Source organism: Pelophylax lessonae (genome assembly GCF_965119305.1).
Source record: "Pelophylax lessonae genome assembly, chromosome: 1".
Taxonomy (NCBI): domain Eukaryota; kingdom Metazoa; phylum Chordata; class Amphibia; order Anura; family Ranidae; genus Pelophylax; species Pelophylax lessonae.
In genome coordinates, this window is record NC_138768.1 from 320,132,977 (window position 1) to 320,155,804 (window position 22,828).

The 22,828-nt window shown below is 45.9% G+C and overlaps 1 protein-coding gene across 1 annotated transcript in view; it reads left to right on the forward strand.

The window, feature by feature from the left end:
• Window positions 1-22,828, forward strand: part of LOC309544415 (ubiquitin carboxyl-terminal hydrolase CYLD-like) — a 126,051-nt gene that overhangs the window by 19,481 nt on the left and 83,742 nt on the right. Inside the window, exons 4-5 of the mRNA XM_082243326.1 lie at window positions 17,498-17,560; window positions 21,222-21,487. Coding sequence (XP_082099452.1) covers window positions 17,498-17,560; window positions 21,222-21,487 — 329 coding nt within the window. The remainder of the gene's footprint in view (window positions 1-17,497; window positions 17,561-21,221; window positions 21,488-22,828) is intronic.

Here is a 22,828-nt window from a genome sequence, read left to right on the forward strand (position 1 = left end):
CACAAGGACAGAAAACAAGCTGATTTTTTTCCCCAGTGGGGATCAGAGACCGTAATAAAAACTTGGCAGTTTGTTAAAACAAACATTTGGTAATGCAAAAGGTTTAATGTATTCACTGTGAAAAGAATTTGAATTTTCTCTTTCGTTCACTGATGGACACAGCTTCATGTCTTCCTCGACCATTGGGTTTATGCTACTCTCCCTTCAGGAGTAGGACTAGGTGGAAACAATTTTGGCTATGCCCCTGAGGCAGTCCCAGAGGGTATACCATCACCTGCTATAGGACTTCAGTTTTTTCTGCCTAGTCAGGAGTAAAGACCTGGCTCCCTGCTGGGATCTGCGGTCCTGGCATTTTTTTTTTCCTTTTTTAAATGTAATTTTTTCTTTACTCTTTGTTATTTTCTGTTCCTGTGTGAACTACAATCAACAGCTGGACTTGGCGGCGCACTGGATATTTTAGATCCTTATGGCCTTCCCAGTCTGGCCTGTGAACGCGACCCAACTATTAGTGCTGCGCTAGGTTGGCTGTCACTTAGTCCCACTGGACTGGGGCTGGTCGGCGAGTGAAATCCCTCACATGGTCGCATAGCCCTGGTCACGACAACGGTCACAATCAGAGTCGCAGCGTACCTCTGGCCACAGCACCCCCATTCCAAGATGGTGCGTTGGACTGCCGGGAGTGGTGCCCACCTAATGCCAAGGTGTAGTGAGTAGTGTCCCCCCTCTTTTCTCTGGGAATTGCTGGGGTCCTTCCTGGGGATGGTAGGCACCCCTGTGTCATTCCTCCCCTAATGGTTTCCCCCCCCTCTCCCTAGCAGGGTTCTCCCTGCATTGGTCGCCATCACCTGCCCCCAGCCCTCTCCCCTAGTCCCCCTTTGGGGTGCACGGGTGTTTCTGGGTGGGGGTGTTACATTGGTGCTGGGCCAGAGGGTGATGGGAGTGTGCCGCTGGCAGCTCCCTGGTAGTAGAGCCTGCATTTATTGCACTGCAGAGGCAAGGGGGTCCCTGGGAGGCTCCCCCCGGTGGACTAAAACTACTTCCCTGGAGTCCCGGGTCCCGCGCGGCGCCGCCATTTTGCCGTGGATGGTTGTTTTTAGCCTCGGCAGCCATGTTTGTGTTGCCCGGCGGCCATGTTTTGGGTTTCCCTTTGTAGTCTATGCGGTGGCCATTTTCTTGAAGTCCAGTGCGGTGACGTGCAGCGGGGGCCTCTAGTGAAAGTGTCAGCGCTTTCTCTTCCTCTTTGATTGCAGTGTGGCAGGCGGTTTCTGGATACAGCTCTGGGTGCATGGTGGTGAGTCTCTGTGGGTATACAGTCCCTCCTCTACTATATCCAGCGCTGTGATCCAGCTGATCCTTGTGGTGCTCCGAGCGGTGTGTGCACGCTTTCTTTTTTTTTTTTTTTTGAAAAAAAAAACAACTTTTTTTTTTCTTTTGGGCACAGTGCGGCTCCGATTTTCTCATGGAGCCCATGGAACGTGCATCACCACCTTACCCACTCCTTGAAGCTGCGGGACCCTCTGCGTCTCAGTCTGCCCTGGCGGCCATGACGGCGACCCTGCAGTCATTTGTGTCAAAGGTTGATATGGCCCTCATAACTTTGCATGCTACTCCAAGAGACCCTGGAATGGTAAGTCAAAAGTGGGCACTACTGGTTGCCCCGGACAAGCCTTCTCCAGCCTTAAGGGGTGCCTTCATTTGTATCTGGGGTGGGGGGACGTCTTTGCTTCTTTCCGGACCCGTGGACAAATGGGTCCATGAGTTTATTCAGTTCGGCTACAAGATCGAGTTTCTGTCCTTACCTACGGCAAGGTTCTTTCCTTCCAATTTTTACGCCTGTCTTACGATTGGCTGCAGGGCCTTAACTGGGCAGTGCAGGACATGTTAGCACAAGGAGTCATTGTGTCAGTTCCAGAATCAGACCGTTTTCAAGGTTTTTACTCAAATCAGTTTACCGTTCCCAGGAAGGAAGACAAGGTCCGCCCGATCTTGAACCTCAAGGCTCTGAACTACTTTGTGCTGGTTCAGAAATTTCAGATGGAGTCCAATCGCACGGTAGTGGCTTTCCTTCCATCAAGGGGATCTTTTGACTTCTATCGATCTCAAGGATGCTTACCTTCATCGTCCAATATGTTGGGCACCAGCGTTTTCTTCGTTTTGCCGCGGGCGAGGAGCACTATCAATTCGTGGTGTTACCTTTTGGTCTCACTTCTGCTCCTCGGGTGTTCACAAAAGTTTTGGCCCCAGTGTTGGCATTGCGGTACTAGGTTACCTGTATGATCTGCTTCTACGTGCAGAGTCTTCTATAAATCGATTTGGACATTATGTGCGAACTCTACAGGAGTTCGGATGGACACTGAACTTTCAGAAATCGGCTTTGACTCCATCCACCAAGCTGGACTACTTGGCTCTGATGCTGGATTCAGCATCAGCCCGGGTGTTTCTTCCACAGGCAAAACTACGGAACTTGCAGGCTGCGATTCGGCTCCTATTGTCCAACTGTCAGCCGTCGCACAGGACTTGCATGCAAGTGCTGGGTCTGATGGTCTCCACCTTCGAGGCGGTTTGGTTTGCTCAGTTCCATACCGGACCTCTGCAAAGAGATTCTTGCCAAATGGGACAAGGATCCCCAGTCGCTGGACGATCTGATCCTGTTGAGTCGGGGTAAGAGAGGGTCTCTGATATGGTGGCTCCGCTCCCCGGTGTTTCGCCTGGGAAAGTCTTTTCTTCCCCTGTATTGGACAGTGATTTCCACGGATGCTAGCTTGTCCGGGTGGGGAGATGTCTTGGGAGTATACTCGGCTCAAGGTGTTTGGACTTGAGAGGAGTCCAGTCTGCCAATCAACATCCTGGAAATTCAGGCAATCAGGCTTTGTCTGTCTCAGTGGATGGTGAGGCTACAATCAGACAATGCTATGGCGGTGGCATATGTCAATCATCAAGGGGGCACAAGGAGTGCCCTGGTGGGCCGGGAAGTAACCGGCATCCTGAGGTGGGCAGAACTTTATGTTCCGGCCCCCTCTGCTGTACACATTTCAGGGGCGGAGAATTGGCAAGCAAACTATTTAGTTGGCTAACGTTGGATCAGGGAGAGTGGTCTCTTCACCCGGAGATGTTTCATCAGCTGTGTCTCCGGTGGGGGACCCCCGATGTGGACCTGGTAGCCTCCCATCTGAACAGGAATGTGCAGAGGTTTGTGTCGAGGTCCCGAGATCCTCTGGCAGACGCCCTGGTTGCCCCTTGGGGTCAGTATCGTCTGATTTAAGTTTTTCCTCCGAGACAACTTCTGTTGAGACTGCTACGCAGAATTGAGGTAGAAGGGATTCCAGTCATTCTGGTGGCACCAGACTGGCCTCACTGGTCTTGGTAGGCAGGCCTGGTAAGGCTGGTAGCAGACGTCCCTTGATAACTTCCTCTCAGGGAAGATCTTCTGTCTCGGGGACCAATCTTCCATCCTGAAAGCCAGGTGCTGAAGGACAGAGGGCTGTCGGAGTCAGTGATTCCTACGCTGTTGAAAGCTAGGAAATCTACTTCCAGGAAGGTTTATCATCGAGTTTGGAAGGCGTACATTACTTGGTGTGAGTCTCGGGGGGGGGGCTCTCCCCGGGGGGGGGGGGGGGGGGGCTCTCCCCATTACTTTTCTGTGTCTCACCTGTTGGAATTTCTACAACTAGGTGTAGATCAACGTTTGGCTCTGGGCACCATCAGGGGCCATATTTCAACTTTGGCCATATTTTTCCAAAAGCCGTTGGCGGCGAAGTCCTTGGTTCACACTTTTGTGCAGGGAGTTCCCATCTGGCTCCTCAAGCGATCCCTGGTACCCCTGTGGGATCTCAATTTGTTACTGTCGGTACTTCAAAAGCCTTCGTTTGAAAACATTAGTGAACTCTCTTTGCTCACTCTGTCGCAGAAGGTGGCCTTTTTGGTCGCTATTACTTCTGCGCGTAGGGTGTCGGGAGTTAGCTGCGTTGTCCTGTTGGTCACCTTACCTGGTGGTTCACAGGGACAAAGTGGTGTTACAACTAGTGATTGACCATTATCGTTTTTTTATTGCTGATACCAATATTTTGGTCATCGCATATCGGTATCGGCCGATATTTTCGGACATTTAAAAAAACATTTTTTTTTTTTTCAAATTTTTTTTTTTCTTTTTTCACACAGGTACACTTGTGGAGGGATCTGGGGGTCTTAAAGACCCCCCAAACCCCTCCTCTGCACTTAAAAGCATTCAAAACGCCAAGTTTGGCTGTTTTGAATGCTGTAATTTTTTTGAATTTGGCGCCGAGTACCCGGAAGTGATGTCATGACATCACTTCCGGGTTTTTACATGGAGACCCGATCAGAGCCGAATTCGGCTTTGATCGGGTCTTCGGCGGCCGTGCAGGTAGGATGCCCGGGTCTCCTGGTGGGACGGGAGACCCGGGCGAGCCTTGGAAGGTGGCGAGAGGGGACGTCACCCCCCCCCCCCCCACTCCTTGTAATGACAGACAAGCAGCTTCTCAGCCGCATCGGTTGTCAGACAGCCGACCGTCGGCTATGGACGCCGGTACCGGGGTGATGCCCCTAGCGGCAGGCATCACTCCAGTACCGCACTTTCCTGAAATATCGGCAATATCCGTAAACCTCAGGGGCCGATTCCGATATATTTGGGAAAGTGCAGATCGGCCCTGGATATATTGGCTTTGCCGATAATCAGTCGATCCCTAGTTACAACCCTGTCAGGCATTCCATCTCAAGGTTGTCTCGGGGTTTCATTTGTGAAGATTTTTTGCCTCCTTCCTCAGTCTCAGCTGGTGAAAATACCTAGTGCATCTTGGTATGGGGTAGCATTTCCTTTCCTATGTGAAAGTGATTGCTAGGCCTAAGCACTGTCACATATTTAAAGAAGGGACTACACCACCACTCCTAGCATCCGAAATAGTATTTAGTGTTGATTGCGATGAAAGAATTTGCAGTAGGGAAGTGCTGGCAAGCTGAATATCAGTGGGAGAAGGCTGACAGTATCCATTTAACAGCTGCCCAATTTAAAAGGCCAGACAAGACCTGAATTATTTTCAAGAAGTTAGCCAACACCTATACTGTGAGAAGGAAACTGTAGTACTGCAAAGCAGAGCCTGAGCATGTATTGGTCAAATATGGCTTTCCTGTGTTCAAATACAATCATAAACTATATTTAAATATATGTATATGTTAAAAAAAATTGTAAAGACTATAAATTCCCTATATGGAACAACACAGCGGCTAGGCACCAGAGGCTGAACCTGGACACACAGATTAGCTACGATCCCGGACTCTCCCTTAAAGTGGTTGCAAAGTCAGAAGGTTTTTTATCTCAATGCATTCTATGCATTAAGATAAAAAGCCTTCTGTGTGCAGCAGCCCCCCCAATACTTTCCAAAGCCCATCTCAATCCAGTGATGTTGCAGGAGTGTCTCAGCTGCCCGGGACTCTCCCTCCTCATTGGCTAAGACAGCAGCGCTGCGCCATTGGCTCCTGCTCCTGTCAATCAAAGTCAGTCAATCAAGATAGGAGAGGGGCCATGTTGAGGCTCAGTGTCTGAATGGACACAGGGAGCTGCAGCTCGGCTCGGGTTCCCCCAAAGCAAGCTACTTACAGCAGGGGCACTTAACAGGAGGTATGGGCCAGAAGCGTCAAAGAGGGACCTGAGAAAAGGTGCAGGTAAGTATGACATGTTTGTTATTTTTACCAAAAAAAAAAAAAAAAGAGAGACTTTAGTATCACTTTAACTTGTCAACTGAAATCTAAGCAGAAATAGACTCCCCTGCATTCCCAGCACACAGACAACAGCTCATTTGAAGACCCCAGGGAATTTGTGGAGCTTATTGAAAACTATCCTACATCTGGTCAACCTATTATTGATACTACCCTTAAAGTGGAACTTCAGTCCCCCTCCACCCCTTCTTCAGTGCCATCGTTCTAGCACATGCGCAGATGTACCAAGGACTCTGCCCAGCCTTTTGGTCCTAGCAGAGCTGTCCAGCACATCTGCGCATACGCAGGTGTTTTCTTGCACATGTGAAAAAACAGTGACGTTTTCTGACTCTCCTAGTGCTGAGATTGTCAGGGAAACCTGTGCGTGCACAGATCTGCCACAGGGCTTGCTTTGGATCCAAAGTCCTGTGTCACATCTCCACATGCACAAATAAACAACATGATCTAGAATTTAGGGTGAAGGTCTGCTTTTTTTGGCCCTGAGAGGCACATTACAGATATATGCTATCGTTTATCAGTCAAGGTAAATCGAAAGTTTATGAAATAGGTGACAGAGTTAGTCATGTAGAGAACAAAATGGGGGAAATCGCCTCTCAATTCAGAGGTATTGCAAAAACGCCTCCTGAATTAAGAAATTATGTGCTACAGATTATCTCCACTCTGTTCCTGCATGAGAAATTGTGGAGGACAGAGCATATAAATTGCCAAAGCCATTTTATTTACAGACAAATTACTGAGTGATGGGATTGTAAAGAATCATTTTTTTTCATGTTAAAGAACAGCTAATGCAGCTATCTCGGCATCCGACTCCCTTGTCCGATCCCTACTCTAGTGTCATTTTATTTGTTGACTTATCACAACATACTATCCTAGCCCGCAAACCACTCCTTTCCATTACTAAGATTCTGCGGAATAATAAAATTGCGTATAAATCTGGATTTCATACTACAGGCAGTCCCCGACTTACGAACATCCGAGTTGCGAACGACTCCTACTTACGAACGGGGGCCACGTGACGAACGACTCCTACTTACGAACGGGGGCGTGACGAACGACTCCTACTTACGAACGGCGGTGGCGCCCGCGTGACGTCACTGCTGGCTTCTTCCGGCTTCTTCTCGCTCCTGTGCTGGATAGCATCCATCTTAGTGCCGGCCACAACGCACGCTGCATGTACTACATGTACTGATTGCCCCACACTGCCCAGAAGCATCCCACTGCACAGGCAGAAGCTGGTGGAACTGTCTGGAAACTGGTGAGATTACATTACTCTGTATTGGGAGCAGGGCCACTGTATTGTACTTGTACTTCTAGCTATGTTGAATGTAACTATCCTTCTGGGTCTCTTTTAGCCTTTTAGTTTTGGCTAGTACAGTACTGTATGGTGTGGGGTTAGAGCCACAATGAGGTTTGTACTGCTGTCTGTATCCTTATGAATTTTTTGGGCTGGAGTTACACTTAAAAAAGTACATGTTCCGACTTACAAACAAATTCGATTTAAGAACAAACCTACATTCCCTATTGTGTTCGTAACCCGGGGACCGCCTGTACTAATTGCTAGAGAAAACTTCACACACACTTTAACATTTGTTGATGAAGGACTTTGTCTATTTAAGAAATGGGGCCCCATCCCCTCCACAGAAGGGACGCAAACCTTTAAATCTCATCTGGGCAGAATCTCCCCATCTTGGTTAAAAGTTGGTTAAATAGATGACCTTTTCACTGCATTAGTACTGGTTCCTACATTTTTACTTTTTGATTACTTATACTACTGTGTGCTAATACACAGTGGATTTCAGTTTATCCCACTGCCCTGGCCTGACTAGACTACTCCTGAGTTTTTTTTCCCCCATTTGGAAGAAGCAGTGAGTGCTGCTCCATAAGGATACTCCCATTTTTATATGTTCTTTACTTTGTTTTTCGCTACCTGTTTTTAGTTTTTCTGCTTGCACCAATCTATCAACAGAAGTCCTACGATGTGCTGCTCCAAAGTGTTTTTTCTACATGCAAACTCCTATTTTGGTGGCAGATTGGTCCTTTATCAGGTGAGGTCAGATTATCAGCTGATCCTCGAGGTAAATTGTCCCTTTTCACGTTATGTGAACTTATTTTATGTGATCTACACATCAGTTCCATGTGATGAATGGTCATTAAATCTGAATCTCTGAATGTCCATGGCTTAAATAGCCCTTACAAGAGTAAAGCAATGTGGAATAAGGCTAAAAGTTTACAAAGCAATGTGGCGTGCATCCAAGAGACTCCATGCTTCTAAACTACCTAAATAAAACTCTACCCCCACGTCTTTACTACTAGTGAGGAAGTAAAAAACAAAGGAGTATTTTACTCTAGCCAGAAGGCCTCACTGTCAGTTTCCCTTACAACAAATGGCGGCGGCAGCACCTGAGAGCCAATTTTTCAATGCAGGATCCCTGGACAGGTAAGTTTCCTAATATTAAAAGTCAGCAGCTACAGTATATGAAGCTGCTGACTTTTTAAATTTTTTATGAAGGAGCCTGGAGCTTCGCGTTTAGGGGGATATGATCAGCATGTATACATTCATAAGGGGTCCATAAAGTGAACTTGGTATAGATTTATTCATCATAGAGGACAAGGGGCCACTATTTACATCTGGAGGAAAAGAGATTTAATCTCAAAATACAGAAAGGCTTCTTCACAGTAAGAGCTGTGAAAATAGACTCCCTCAAGAGCTGTTTCTGGCCAACTCGGTAGATTATTTTAGGAAAAGTTGAATTCTTTCCTAATTGCACATAATATAACTGGATACTAATATTTATAGGTAAACATGATCCAGGGAATATCCAACTGCCTCTTGAGGGATCCAGAAGGAATTTATTTTCCCTTCTGGAACAAATTGGATAATGCCTTTTTGGGGTTTTGTTGCCTTCCTCTGGTTCAGCTGTGGGTATTGGATAGTGTAAATGGAGGTTTTCTATTGAAGTGTGTTGGTTTTTCTTTTTTCTTTGTTGGTTGAACTGGATGGACTTGGTCTTTTTTTCAACCAGATTAACTTTGTAACTATAATTGTGACTTTTCAAACCAGGGAAGGAGCCTAGTAGCCTCCACAATGCCGGGCCATTTCTGTCCTATATACAGACTTCAAGATATCCTGTATGGTAACATTTTGCTAACTGGCTAGCTAATATTACCCCATCTCTCATTAACCAGACCAACTAAGCTTTGTCGAGGAACCCCCTATGGTACTAGGAGAATGCTTTCTTTTACGATATGTACAGTCATAGAAAGTACCCTCTATTTTTTACCTTGGTTTCAGAAAAAGCGTCTATATATTTTTTTTTTTTTTGTTTAACCACCTCAATACTGGGCACTTTCACCCCCTTCCTTCCCAGACCAATTTTCAGCTTTCGGTGCTCTCACAATTTGAATGACAATTACTCAGTCATGCTACACTGTACCCAAATGCCATTTTTATCATTTTGTTTACACAAATAGAGCTTTCTTTTGGTGGTATTTATTCACTACTGGGCTTTTTATGTTTTGTGATATAAGCGAAAAATAACAGAAATTTTGAAAAAAAAAAAAAACATATTTTCTACATTTTGTTTTAAAAGAAATCCAATAAAATCAAAATTCGTTATAATTTTAGGCCAGGATGTATTCTGCTACATGTCTTTGGTAAAAAAAAATCCTGATAAGTGTATGATAATAGGTTTGCGTGAAAGTTTGAGTCTACAAGCTAGGCTACGTATCATCGAAAATTGATCAGTTCTGATGTACTGACTACCTATCTCATTTCTTGAGGCCCTAAAATGTCAGGACAGTACAAATACCCCCCAAATGACCCCTTTTTTGTAAATGACAGTCCAAGGTATTTAGTAAGAGACATAGTGAGTTTTTTGAAGTTGCATTTCCTGAGTACCTATTACGTTTTTGAAGGCCCTGGAGCACCAGGACAAAAGAATTACCCAAAAAATGACCCCACTTTGGAAACCAAACACCCCAATGTATATTCCACGAGGCACAATGAGTCTTTTGAACGTATCATTTTTTTTTCCACAAGTTTTTGGAAAATGTGTAAAGAAAATGAAAACCTATTTTTTTTTTTTTTTTTTTTTTTTTACACAAAGTTGTCAATTTATAAAATTAACACATAGCATGTACATAGCAAAATCACACCCCAAAATATATTCTGCTACTCCTCTTGAGTATGGCGATACCACATATGTGGGACTTTTTCACAACCTGGTCTCATACAGAGGCCCAACATCCAAGTAGCACCGTCAGGCGTTCTAGGAGCATAAATTACACATTTCATTTCCTGAGTACCTATCACATTTTTGAAGGCCCTGGATCATTTTTTAGCCATGTGGACAGATGTGCGCTGATTCCTGGGACAGATGTGTGACAGATGTTGATCACTGGGATGTGGCAGATGTTCACTTTGACAGATGTGGCATATGATGTGCGCCAGATGACTACAGATGTGATAGATGATCACTGACAGATATGGCCGATGATGTGCGCCAGATGATCACAGACAGATTTTGCAAATGATGTGCACCAGATGTTGCAGATGTGCGCAAGATGTGTGGCATATGTGCGCCAGATGATCACAGACAGATGTGTGGCAGATGATGTGTGCCAGATTATCACTGACATATGTGGCAGTTGATGTGCACCAGATGTGGCAGATGTGCGCTAGATGTGGCAGATAATCTGCGCCAGATGATCACGGACAGATGTGGCAGGCAGATGTGCGCCAGATGATCACGGACATATGTGGCAGATGATGTGCGCCAGATGATCACAGACATATGTGGCAGTCGATGTGCGCCAGATGTGGCAGATAATCTGCGCCAGATGATCACGGACAGATGTGGCAGATGTGCGGCAGATGATGTGTGCCAGATGTACGCCAGATTATCATGGACATATGTGGCAATTGATGTGCACCAGATGTGGCAGATAATCTGCGCCAGATGATCACGGACAGATGTGGCAGTTGATGTGCGCCAGATGCGGAAAATGATGTGCACCAGATGTGGCAGATGTGCGCCAGATGATCACGGACAGATGTGGAAGATGTTCACTGGGACAGATTTTATTGGGACAGATGTGTGACAATTGTGTTTTATTGTGGGGGCACTGTGTTTGGGGAAACTTTTGGGGACACTGTGGTTGGGGGCACTAGCAGTAAAACAGCTCTATACTTGTTGATCGCCGCCTGCCAGCACCGATCCGCTCTCCTTCTCCTCACTGTGTGAGAGAAGCAGAGCCGAACACCGTGACAATGTCTCTATTTACATCACATGAAGGCTGTGATTGGACATGGCCATCATGTAATCAGGAGGGCCAATCACAGAGCGAGCGGTGTTGCTCTGTGTCCGGGGGACACAGGCACACTGAGAGCGCGCCGCTGTGCGTGCACGCTGCAGCGCGATCTCCCTCCTTCTGCAGGACGTTCCTGAACGTCCACTCAGAAGGAGGAAGCTCCCACTCGGCCGTATATGTACATTGGCCGGGTGGGAGGTGGTTAAAAATTATTTTTATTGCAGTTTTAAATTGTACAGAAAATACAATACATTATACAGATGTAGCACCCTACAAGGTAGGTGCTAGGCAAGTATAGTGGGCCCTGACTGCCTAACAGCAGGGCGATGATTTTCGGCTGGGCTGTCATGTCTCCCAGGTGTGGCTGTTGAGACTGGGGAGTCTCCCTGCTGTGCTCCTGAGAGGGCTCTCATTGGGCAGTGGAGAAAACTCAATCAATAGCACATTCAGACCTGTATCTACCCCAGAAAGGCAGATTCTGCCGCACAGGATTCTCGGAGTGGGTATAGGTTTGAGGGGAGTGCACGACACAGCGTCTTTGGCGGGAAGCAGAGTCCCAGGAGGGAGGGTACGGCTGTCTCTCCTCCTGTCAGAAAGATCGGGTGTCCCAGGCAGCTTGCCTGAGGGGACAGAGAGAGCTGAGCTGAGCTGCAGAGAGGATCCGGTGTGCCGAGGACCTGCAGTGTAGAGGGGGTCCAGTTTCAGGAAAGCTTTCCCAGTTTGTGAGTACTGCAAACTACCCCTGGGGGTCTGCCTAGCTGAGAAGGGACCGCTCCGGTCCCTCCTTGCTTGGTAAGAGTAATATCCTGCGGGCGGTGCAGGAGGTGATGGATTTGTTTTGAAAAGTGTCTTATAATATGAACGCTACAAAATCTTCAGTCTTTCCTGTTGGTGTGGTCAGTTCCACAAAAACAAGTATATTCCATATTTGGGCATTATTTTCCTTGCCTTTTTTTTTTTTAAGATATACGGTAGGTATATCATGCTGTACTATTAAAGCGGTTGTATCCCGCTTTTTGACACTTTTACCTACAGGTAAGCCTATAATAAGGCTTACGTGTAGGTACAAATAATATCTCCTAAACCGGCATGGTTTAGGAGATATTTACAGTGCATGCAGCCGCTCGCGCGAGCGGCGCATGCGCTCTGAAGGTCCGGGGGGACCTTCAATTAAGTTGCCGGGAGTTTGCCGGAAAAATCACTCCCGCGCGCATGCGCGGGAGTGACGTCATCGCGGCTCCGGCCAATCAGCGCGCTGGAGCCGTCTCTTCCGGCCAATCAGCGCGCCGGAGCCGCCGAACCCGGAAGAGACGACGAGGGATCATGGCAGCGCCCGCATCGATGTCCGGGGGTCCGTGTCGGGGCTTCGTTTTAAGGTAAGTTACACATAATGGGCTAGTATGCGATGCATACTAGCTCATTATGCCTTTGTCTTGCAGGTTTTTTTTTTTTATTTTTTTTTTTATAGGGTTTACAACCGCTTTAAATAATATTAAGCAGAATCTTTTGCAATTGGAACGGTATGAGTTATCCTGGGAGGGTTGCATAGTGCCATTCCAAATGGTTCTTCTACCAAAAATATTCTATTAATTCAGAATGATTCCAGTTCTTTTAATACAGCTTTGAAACAATGTGTATGGAAAGGAAAGAGAGCAAGGCTCCCATATAACATACAAAACAGAAATCTCAAGGCAGCATAGGTCTTATGTTTACAGAATTATTATAGGGCATGCTTATTGGGTCAATTGAAGGCCTGGCTGAACCTGAACCTGGCAAACTGCATATCAATAATCAAAAGCAACAGCTCACCGTGAGCATACCCCTCCATACAAGCGTCTTTGCTGGCTTGGAAATGTCTATTGCAATTAGACTCTTTAAATGTATCGAAAGTGTTGCTTGATATCCTTTTCGGAGTAAATCAGCATCTCTTTCCATCTTTAAATGTATCTTCTTGGATTCTTAAAGGCTAAAACATAAGAATTCTAGCATAAATCTGAAAATTTTGTAATATCTTATCCTTCATCTAAGGCAGGGGTGGGGAACCTCCGGCCCGCGGGCCGCATGCGGCCCGCACGATCGTTCTGTCCGGCCCCCCGTGCCGCTGTGTCAGAAGGAGCCGATGGCTCCGTTCTGACACTGTGAATCTCCGAAAAGGGTGGACCCGAGGCACAGAGCAGTGCGCCTCGAGCCCGCCCATTTGTGTGACAATAGCGAATGAAAATTCGCTACTGTCTCACAGTTCCTCCTCCTCCTCGGCCAATGCCATTGGCCGAGGAGGAGGCGGGACGCGGGAGAACTCGAAGAGACGCGGGGACTGAAGAGGAAGCCGCCGCTAAAACAGGTAAGTGAAGTGCACTGGGGCTTGGTACGCTGTTCAGGCTGTGGGCACTCCGCAATGAAAGGGGGCAGGCTGCGGGCACTCCGCATTGAAAGGGGGCAGGCTGCGGGCACTCCGCATTGAAAGGGGGCAGGCTGCGGGCACTCCACATTGAAAGGGGGCACGCTCTGGGCACTCCACATTGAAAGGAGGCACGCTCTGGGCACTCCACATTGAAAGGGGGCACGCTCTGGGCACTCCGCATTGAAAGGGGGCACGCTCTGGGCACTCCACATTGAAAGGGGGCACGCTCTGGGCACTCCGCATTGAAAGGGGGCACGCTGTGGGCACTACACATTGAAAGGGGGCACGCTCTGGGCACTCCGCATTGAAAGGGGGCACGCTGTGGGCACTACACATTGAAAGGGGGCACGCTGTGGGCACTCCGCATTGAAAGGGGGCACGCTGTGGGCACTCCGCATTGAAAGGGGGCACGCTGTGGGCACTCCGCATTGAAAGGGGGCACGCTGTGGGCACTCCGCATTGAAAGGAGGCACGCTGTGGGCACTCCGCATTGAAAGGGGGCACGCTGTGGGCACTCTGCATTGAAAGGGGGCACGCTGTGGGCACTCCGCATTGAAAGGGGGCACGCTGTGGGCACTCCGCATTGAAAGGGGGCACGCTGTGGGCACTCCGCATTGAAAGGGGGCACGCTGTGGGCACTCCGCATTGAAAGGGGGCACGCTGTGGGCACTCCGCATTGAAAGGAGGCACGCTGTGGGCACTCTGCATTGAAAGGGGGCACGCTGTGGTCAGTCTGCATTGAAAGGGGGGCACGCTGTGGTCAGTCTGCATTGAAAGGGGGGCACGCTGTGGTCAGTCTGCATTGAAAGGGGGGCACGCTGTGGTCAGTCTGCATTGAAAGGAAGCACGCTGTGGTCAGTCTGCATTGAAAGGGGGCACACTATACCTTGATTACTGAAGGCCCCTTTCACGCAATTTTTTACAGCGTTTTTTGCCGCAAAGCAATACCTATTACATTTATGCATACATTTTGTACAGCCCCCGAATGATGTTACAAAAATCCAAATGGCCCTTGGTAGAAAAAAGGTTCCCCACCCCGATCTAAGGCTCGGTTCACACTGATGCGATGCGGGAAGGCACGCTGTGGGCACTCTGCATTGAAAGGGGGCACGCTGTGGGCACTCTGCATTGAAAGGGGGCACGCTGTGGGCACTCTGCATTGAAAGGGGGGCACGCTGTGGGCACTCCGCATTGAAAGGGGGCACGCTGTGGGCACTCCGCATTGAAAGGGGGCACGCTGTGGGCACTCCGCATTGAAAGGGGGCACGCTGTGGGCACTTCGCATTGAAAGGGGGCACGCTGTGGGCACTCCGCATTGAAAGGGGGCACGCTGTGGGCACTCCGCATTGAAAGGGGGCACGCTGTGGGCACTCCGCATTGAAAGGGGGCACGCTGTGGGCACTCCGCATTGAAAGGGGGCACGCTGTGGGCACTCCGCATTGAAAGGGGGCACGCTGTGGGCACTCCCCATTGAAAGGGGGCACGCTGTGGGCACTCCGCATTGAAAGGGGGCACGCTGTGGTCACTCCGCATTGAAAGGGGGCACGCTGTGGTCACTCTGCATTGAAAGGGGGCATGCTGTGGTCACTCTGCATTGAAAGGGGGCACTCTGTGGGCACTCCGCATTGAAAGGGGGCATGCTGTGGTCACTCTGCATTGAAAGGGGGCATGCTGTGGTCACTCTGCATTGAAAGGGGGCACTCTGTGGGCACTCCGCATTGAAAGGGGGCTTGCTGTGGGCACTCCGCATTGAAAGGGGGCACGCTGTGGGCACTCCGCATTGAAAGGGGGCACGCTGTGGGCACTCCGCATTGAAAGGAGGCACGCTGTGGGCACTCTGCATTGAAAGGGGGCACGCTGTGGGCACTCCCCATTGAAAGGGGGCACGCTGTAGGCACTCCGCAATGAAAGGGGGCACGCTGTGGGCACTCCGCATTGAAAGGGGGCATGCTGTGGTCACTCTGCATTGAAAGGGGGCACGCTGTGGTCACTCTGCATTGAAAGGGGGGCACGCTGTGGTCACTCTGCATTGAAAGGGGGGCACGCTGTGGTCAGTCTGCATTGAAAGGGGGGCACACTGTGGTCAGTCTGCATTGAAAGGGGGGCACGCTGTGGTCAGTCTGCATTGAAAGGAAGCACGCTGTGGTCAGTCTGCATTGAAAGGGGGCACACTATACCTTGATTACTGAAGGCCCCTTTCACGCAATTTTTTACAGCGTTTTTTGCCGCAAAGCAATACCTATTACATTTATGCATACATTTTGTACGGCCCCCGAATGATGTTACAAAAATCCAAATGGCCCTTGGTAGAAAAAAGGTTCCCCACCCCGATCTAAGGCTCGGTTCACACTGATGCGATGCGGGAAGGCTGCAAATTCGCAGCCTGTTCCCGCATCGCACACGCACCCCCGGCAGTTCACACTGCCATATGCGATCCGCTGGGGGTGTCAATGTAATCTTAACGACACCCCCAGTTTGATCGCATATCGCAGTGCGATCGTGCAGTTCGCACAGGATCGGATCGCACAAGTGTGAACCGATGTGCGATCCGATCCTGATGCGGCAGCAAAAATGCCTCCTGTGCGTGTTTGCTGCGGGTGCGATGCGAATTTAGCCATACAAACTGTATGGCTAAACTCGCACCGCACAGCTGATCGCATGTCATGTCGGAGCAGTGCGCTCCGACATGACATGCGAACCCCGCACACGCAGTAGTGTGAACCGGGGCTAAGGGGTGAGGCTCCTGGTGCTATAAAAACTAACAGAAAAGAACTCAAGTCAAGTGGGACATACATTTCATATCCTTTGGGATTAAAAAAAACATAAGACGTTTTTGTTGGTCAGTGTTTAAATTATTATCTACAATTGCCAGGATTCTTATAACACCCACTCCACAACTAGCAATATTAAGTTTTACTAATGATTACTTCCCATTAACGTACATTTTGTTGCTGCAAGAATATTGTATTGCTAATAGGTGGAGACAAACGTTGGCCTTGAATATCTGAAATAATTCATAAAATTGAACAATTCCTAGTCTATATAGAGCATGGAACTGGTAGCTTTTATTTTAAATGAAATGAGTGGTTACAAATGTTTGATGTAGCTGGAGTACAGTAACTGGTGTGATACTGTGTTTAAAACCTTACTTTTATTAACTGTGGACTTCTGGTGCACAGTATGTTTTTTTACCTAAATTTTGTTATTTGTTCTTAAATTTGAATTCACGATCTACGTTGTCTATATGCGGGCTTTGGAAAAATTGTTTAGATGTTTTATTCTTTATAGCAGGTACCTAAATAGCACCAGTAGAGATGGAAAGACCTGGGAGAAAAAAAAAAAAACGGAAAAATTGTGAATCGTTTTGTTTTCAAAGCTGATTTTTTTGTGTGTGGAATATGTTCTTCATAGAGCAATACATGTTTCTGGATCAGCATTGCCAATAAATGAAAATGCTTATTGTCAGGATGCTTTTATATTATTATGAGGGAAACGGGGTTGGTTAACTGTTCTCATGTATAGTTGAAATGCTCTTAAAATATACAGTTCTTGGTATTCTATTTGTAATAAAAAATTGGAATTTTAAAAAGCTAGTTTAGTATATTTTACTGAACAAACTTTACTTTTATTTCAAGTATAATACTAATTTATACACTGCATTTCACCTTCAAAGTGTAACAAAATGACTTCCAATTTGTAAAGCTACTCCACAATAAAAACTTATTTATTTATTTTTTTTTTTACACTTTTGTTTTCTTAAATTTTCATAATTTTTTTTTCTGAAAGTCAGGCTATGATGAGGAGTATTTTCTATGCATTTCAAAATGAAAAATTGTATTGCATGTTTTACCTTTTGGAGATGTATGTACCTGAGCAATAATAATAATAAAAATTATTGGAAAATAAATTCCCTTGAAACAGCATGGCCTGCCATTCCTGGCTGCAGCATATTGCAGCATAATTTGTTTTCATCCTGTGGGCTTCCTTTCCATTATGTTCATTATATATAGACATTTGTTACACATTGTCTGATGTTTTTTTCTTTCTTTATTTCAGCAATGCCACCAGATGAAGAAAGAAACAGGAAGCGATGTGCTCCAGAGGAGAACACATTACAGGGTAATGTCATTTAGTCAAGACAATATGGCTCTAATTTTAGCTTTACATACAGTAAATACATTGGCCGAGGTCACAAAGGCCTAAAATGAGCTTTGAGCTTTGGGTCACCGCTATATGCAGCACATGCATGGAAGCTGCTGATTAAACCTTCCTCCTCCGTTTTCTTTCACTTAAAAATGTATTTAACATTAGTATATATACCAAGGGCAGAGTAGTAGTAGGTAGGAGTTCCATAAAGTCCAGGGTTTATTGAAAGTTCAAGGCTAATTGATTTTAAATACACTGCTGGTAAAAGCTGGTAAAATATCATGTTGGATCTCCAAACTGATATGTACTGGGTAATGTGTTAGGAATGAAAGGATGCCACATTGTTTCATGGAAATAAAATTATCAACCTACAGAGGGCTGAATTCTAAGACCCCCCTGAAAATCAAAGTGAAAAAATGATTAATCAAGCAAGTCCATTTTGCTGAATTTTCTTTTCAGCAACGCAAAATGGTACTTAGTAGTTTGTATGGCCCCCCACGTGCTTGTATGCATGCCTGACAATGTCAGGGCATGCTCCTAATGAGACGACAGATGGTGTCCTGGGGTATTTCCTCCCAGATCTGGACCAGGGCATCTCTAAGCTCCTGAACAGACTGAGGTGCAACCTGGTGGCGTTGGATGGACCAAAACATAATGTCCCAGAGGTGTTGTATTGGATTTTGGTCAAGCAAGCGTGGGGGCCATTCAATGGTATCAATTCCTTCATCCCCCCAGGAACTGGCTGCATGCTCTCGCCACATTAGGCCGGGCATTGCCGTGGACCGGGAGGAACCCAGGACCCACTGCACCACCGTAGGGTCCAACAATGGATCCAAGGATTTCATCCAGATACCTAATGACAGACAGGGTGCCATTGTCTAGCCTTTAGAGGTCTGTGCATCCCTCCTATGGATATGCCTTCCCAGGCCATCACTGACCCACCACCAAACCAGTTAAGCTAAATGGTACAGGCAGCATAATGTTCTCCACGGCTTCTCCAGACCCTTTCAGGGCTGTCACACGTGCTCAGGGTGAACCTGCTCTCGTCTGTGAAAAGCACAGGGTGCCAGTGACAGACCTGCCAATTCTGGTGTTCAATGGCAAATGACAATTGAGCTCCACGGTACCGGGCAGTGAGCACAGGGCCCACTTGAGGACATCGGGCCCTCAGGCCACCCTTATGAAGTCTGTCTCTGTCCTGCTGGAAGTCATTTTGTAGGGCTTTGGCAGTGCTGATCCTGTTCCTCCTTGCACAAAGGAGCAGATACCGGTCCTGCTGATGACCCTAGCCAAATGCAAAACTAGTGAAAAAAAAAAGTCAGAACAGATGAGTAGGGAAAAAATGGCAGTGACCTCTACCTGTCAAGCCATTCCTGTTTTGGAGGTTGTCTCATTATTGCCCATCTAGTGCACCTGTTAATTTAATTAACCCCAAAAGCAGCTGAAACTGATTAACAACCCCCTCTGCTACTTAACTGACCAGATCAATATCCCATATATATAATATTCTGTATACATATATGTCAAGTTTAGCAGCTGTCAATTACTATGTAAATCTCATTTATAATAACAGAAGGAGAATGGACAAGTTGAACATTTTTATATGTGCTTATAAATCTGCTGGCAGGATTGGTAGATTTACACTGCTCATATATATATATATATATATCATGGCATTATATGCAGATTAATGCCATTTATGGTCCTTGCACATGATACTGATATATGAATGCAAGATTTTCCTGACAGTAAGTTCCTGCACACAAAAGTGTGGGCCGTATAGTGTACTGTACATATATACATGCATAAAAATTCTAGCTCCCAGAATGCCAATTTTCAGATATTATGGGGAAAAGGTGTGATGTACTCGCAAAAAAAAACGTAGTAACGCATATTTTTCTTTAAGGATCTAAGGGCAGTGATTTTTTACTGATATGTAAACCAATGGGCTGCATTCAAATCAGTAAAATAAAAATGCCTGGAAAAAAATCAAAAAAAATGTGGGGGTTTTGGCACCAGTTTGCTAGAGTATCTGCAGAGGAATAAATAGAAAAGTACTGTTGTACTTTGTGTATCTTTTTTCCCACTTTTGAGCAATGTATATAAACACTGTGTCAGAAGGTCTGTTTTTTGATAGCAGCATCTATGACCACTGTTTTATGTACACAGCAATTATCAGCTGTCATTTGGACAAATGGGAATTACTGGTGTGGGGAGAGAAGAAACAGGGTTAAGGGACCGGTTAAGGCAGTGGTCCTCAACCCTGGCCTACAGGGCCCACTAACAGGCCAGGTTTGTAAGATAACTGAAATACATCCCAGGTGATATAATTTGCTGCTCAGTGATTGCAGTACTCTAGTCTGCATCTCCCCAAGGTAATACTTAAAATCTGGCCTGTTAGTGTGCCCTGAGGACCAGAGTTCAGGACCACTGGGTTAAGGTATACACAAGTAGCATGTCTAGTGTCCACAACTGTTTAATAAAACTTGCAAAAACTGGAAACTGAGCAATTTATTCACCTTATTAAAACACTTATCTTGGATTATTAGCCTGCTAAGTAGTACAAAGGAGGATGTATGTGAATAATACACCTTTCAGAAAAAACACACACACTCTGGGGGTTATTACCAAAAGTAAACTCTGCCTGTTTTTCATCTTGACCTTATGAGTTTATAAGTGACCCCCATAAAGCTGACTTGAAATTGGTTAGCGGGTCTGTAATAGCTCTGTCTTAACTTTTGCCCAGACCAGTTGTGTAATGCTGGTCATACAATATTTCCCTGAAAAAACCCACACTCACCTTCGCCTTAGTTTAGTGCTATTAATAAGGCCATTCACAGATCCATAGGTTGTGGGGTATGGGGTGGAATATACATTTTAGAAAGTGGTTTTCATATGGCACTATTAACGCATAAGGAAGGGAGTTAGCACTATGAATGCAGGGGCCCAATTGTTATTTTTTTTTCTCTTTTGATTAATGTATCGTCAAAACTTCTGCCATATTTTTTACCATTTGTTATAAGTTGGGGAGAATTTCCTTAAATTATTGTCTTATAGACGCAACAAGAAGTAAAAGGAAATCTCTCCTTTTTCCAAGATAAGGTAAACCCCTTCTTGAACTCCTGTCATCCAATTTGCATGACAGGAGAGTGTGCCCAGCTCTCAATGGAGCTGGTTCACACATATCTGTGGATCCTGTGCATATTTGGCTTTGTTTCTGGTCCGAATTAAAAAATTTGGGCCTGATTCCTCCCTGAAACGGAGAACAGGGACACACCAGACCCCTGCTGTGAGCTTCATCCGCACTAAGTGTGAACCCAGCCTTACAATACAATTCAATGCAGGAGGAATCAGAGGCCCCTGCTCATTAGAGCTTACAATCTAGGTACCGTTAAAAAGAATATGGTAAACTACTGCACCAGCTTAAAGGATACAATAAATTAAAGTGTATGTGTGCAGACAGGCCTTTTTAATAAAGCAGTGCACGGGATAATGTGTAAAGGCAAAGTACAGCAAGGCATTTTTTGGATAGTTTTTGGGTACAAAGTAAGTACACTATCATTGGGTCTATGATTAATGCAGAATTCATGGTTTTGGAAGAGCTTTATAATATTTACAACATTATGTTTAACAGCCGAAGAGGATGAACCACAACCGTTGAACAATCCTCTTGAAGTGGAAGACCAACAAATATGTAACCATCCGACAGAAGACCACCACCCCCCATCCAGTCTGTACCATCCTCCTGGAAATGGCAGCTTGTTGTCTGAACCAGAATCTATAAGGCATGGTTTGGAACTCAATTCCATGGTTGAGGTGAACGATCCTCCCATATATGGAGTAATCCGATGGATAGGACACACCCCTGACTCTCCCCAAACCATTGCTGGTCTTGAAATGGTAATTCTTGTCTGTGCAAAATTCTTGCCTTTTGTAATATTTTGTGTATTATTCCTAAAAAGTACTAAAATAGTTTTGCATGTACTGCCAAGCTATCAATGAAAAAACTTTTTCATAATCAGACCAATTTTTTAATGGTCTGAAAAGTTCCAAAAGACGGACATTGACGGAAGCGGATAAAAACGGATGTTAACGGATGATCATCCGTTGTCGTCCGTTTTTACATAGAGATGCATTGATGTCCGTTTTTCATCCATCAACGGATGAATGAAAAACAGACAAACGGACAGCATGTGTGAAAGGGGCCTTAGATAGATTTTGCTGTAGGTGGCTAATTGGTCAATGCACAGTTGACTGATATATTCTTCACTTAAATGTCAAACAGCTGACCTAGAATATGCAGTAAGAGGATGACAGATCTTCATCTGCATTTGGTGTTCATATACTCCTTTCCATTCCCCTGCACGTAGTTCACTACTTTGGATTGGTTGCCAAATAATTCCATCATTTAAAGCAGAAGTAAATCCACCCATTTTAAATGTTTACCAAAAGAAAGAAAGTTAATGTTCAGTAAAGGTGATTAAATCCTTTATTAAACCTACTTAAATTGTTTTCTGCAGTGTTTTCATTTACATTCCGTCCACTAGTGCATGCACAGTGTATGCTACATTCAAGGCATGCCTCTCTGGTGATAATGGCCAATGTGCTTATGCCAACTCTCAGATGAATTTTCAAGCCCTAAGATCACTGGTGCTATAGCTAGTCATGTGTGCAACACCATAAAATCTGCAGATTTAAATAGAGGCTAAAATGGAACCAGCCCAGAGGTTTTATTTTCTCTTTTTCTCAAAAGGTGAACCTTAGAAAACTCCCACACTCTGTGACTGGCACAGCCTGGTATGTCTCCACCAACCGATGGCAACTAAAGATTAAGGATTATTCATTGCTGTAGTGTGCCATCATCCCATTTGTATATAGAAAGTAATAAGAGTAAAGTGTGGAGAGGACTTTAAGGCACACACACAAGAATGACCTTTCCACACCACAAAACAATATTGTATAAATATACATTTTATTAAACAACACTTATTGAGGGCTCATTCACACTAAGAACTGCATTGGAATGGCACAGGAAAGTTATGTTATTCTTGTGCGATTCACATGCAGTTTATGTGCAGTGCGATTTCAGCCCATTCATTAAAAAAAGTGCTAAAATCGCACCATACCAAAAGCTTTTTGAAACGCACTGCAACTGGATCGCATGGTACTTTTTGTACCTACCATCTGGTGCTAGCAAATGCAGCACATTTGCAACCTGCATTTGGGGTGCTGTTAACTTTG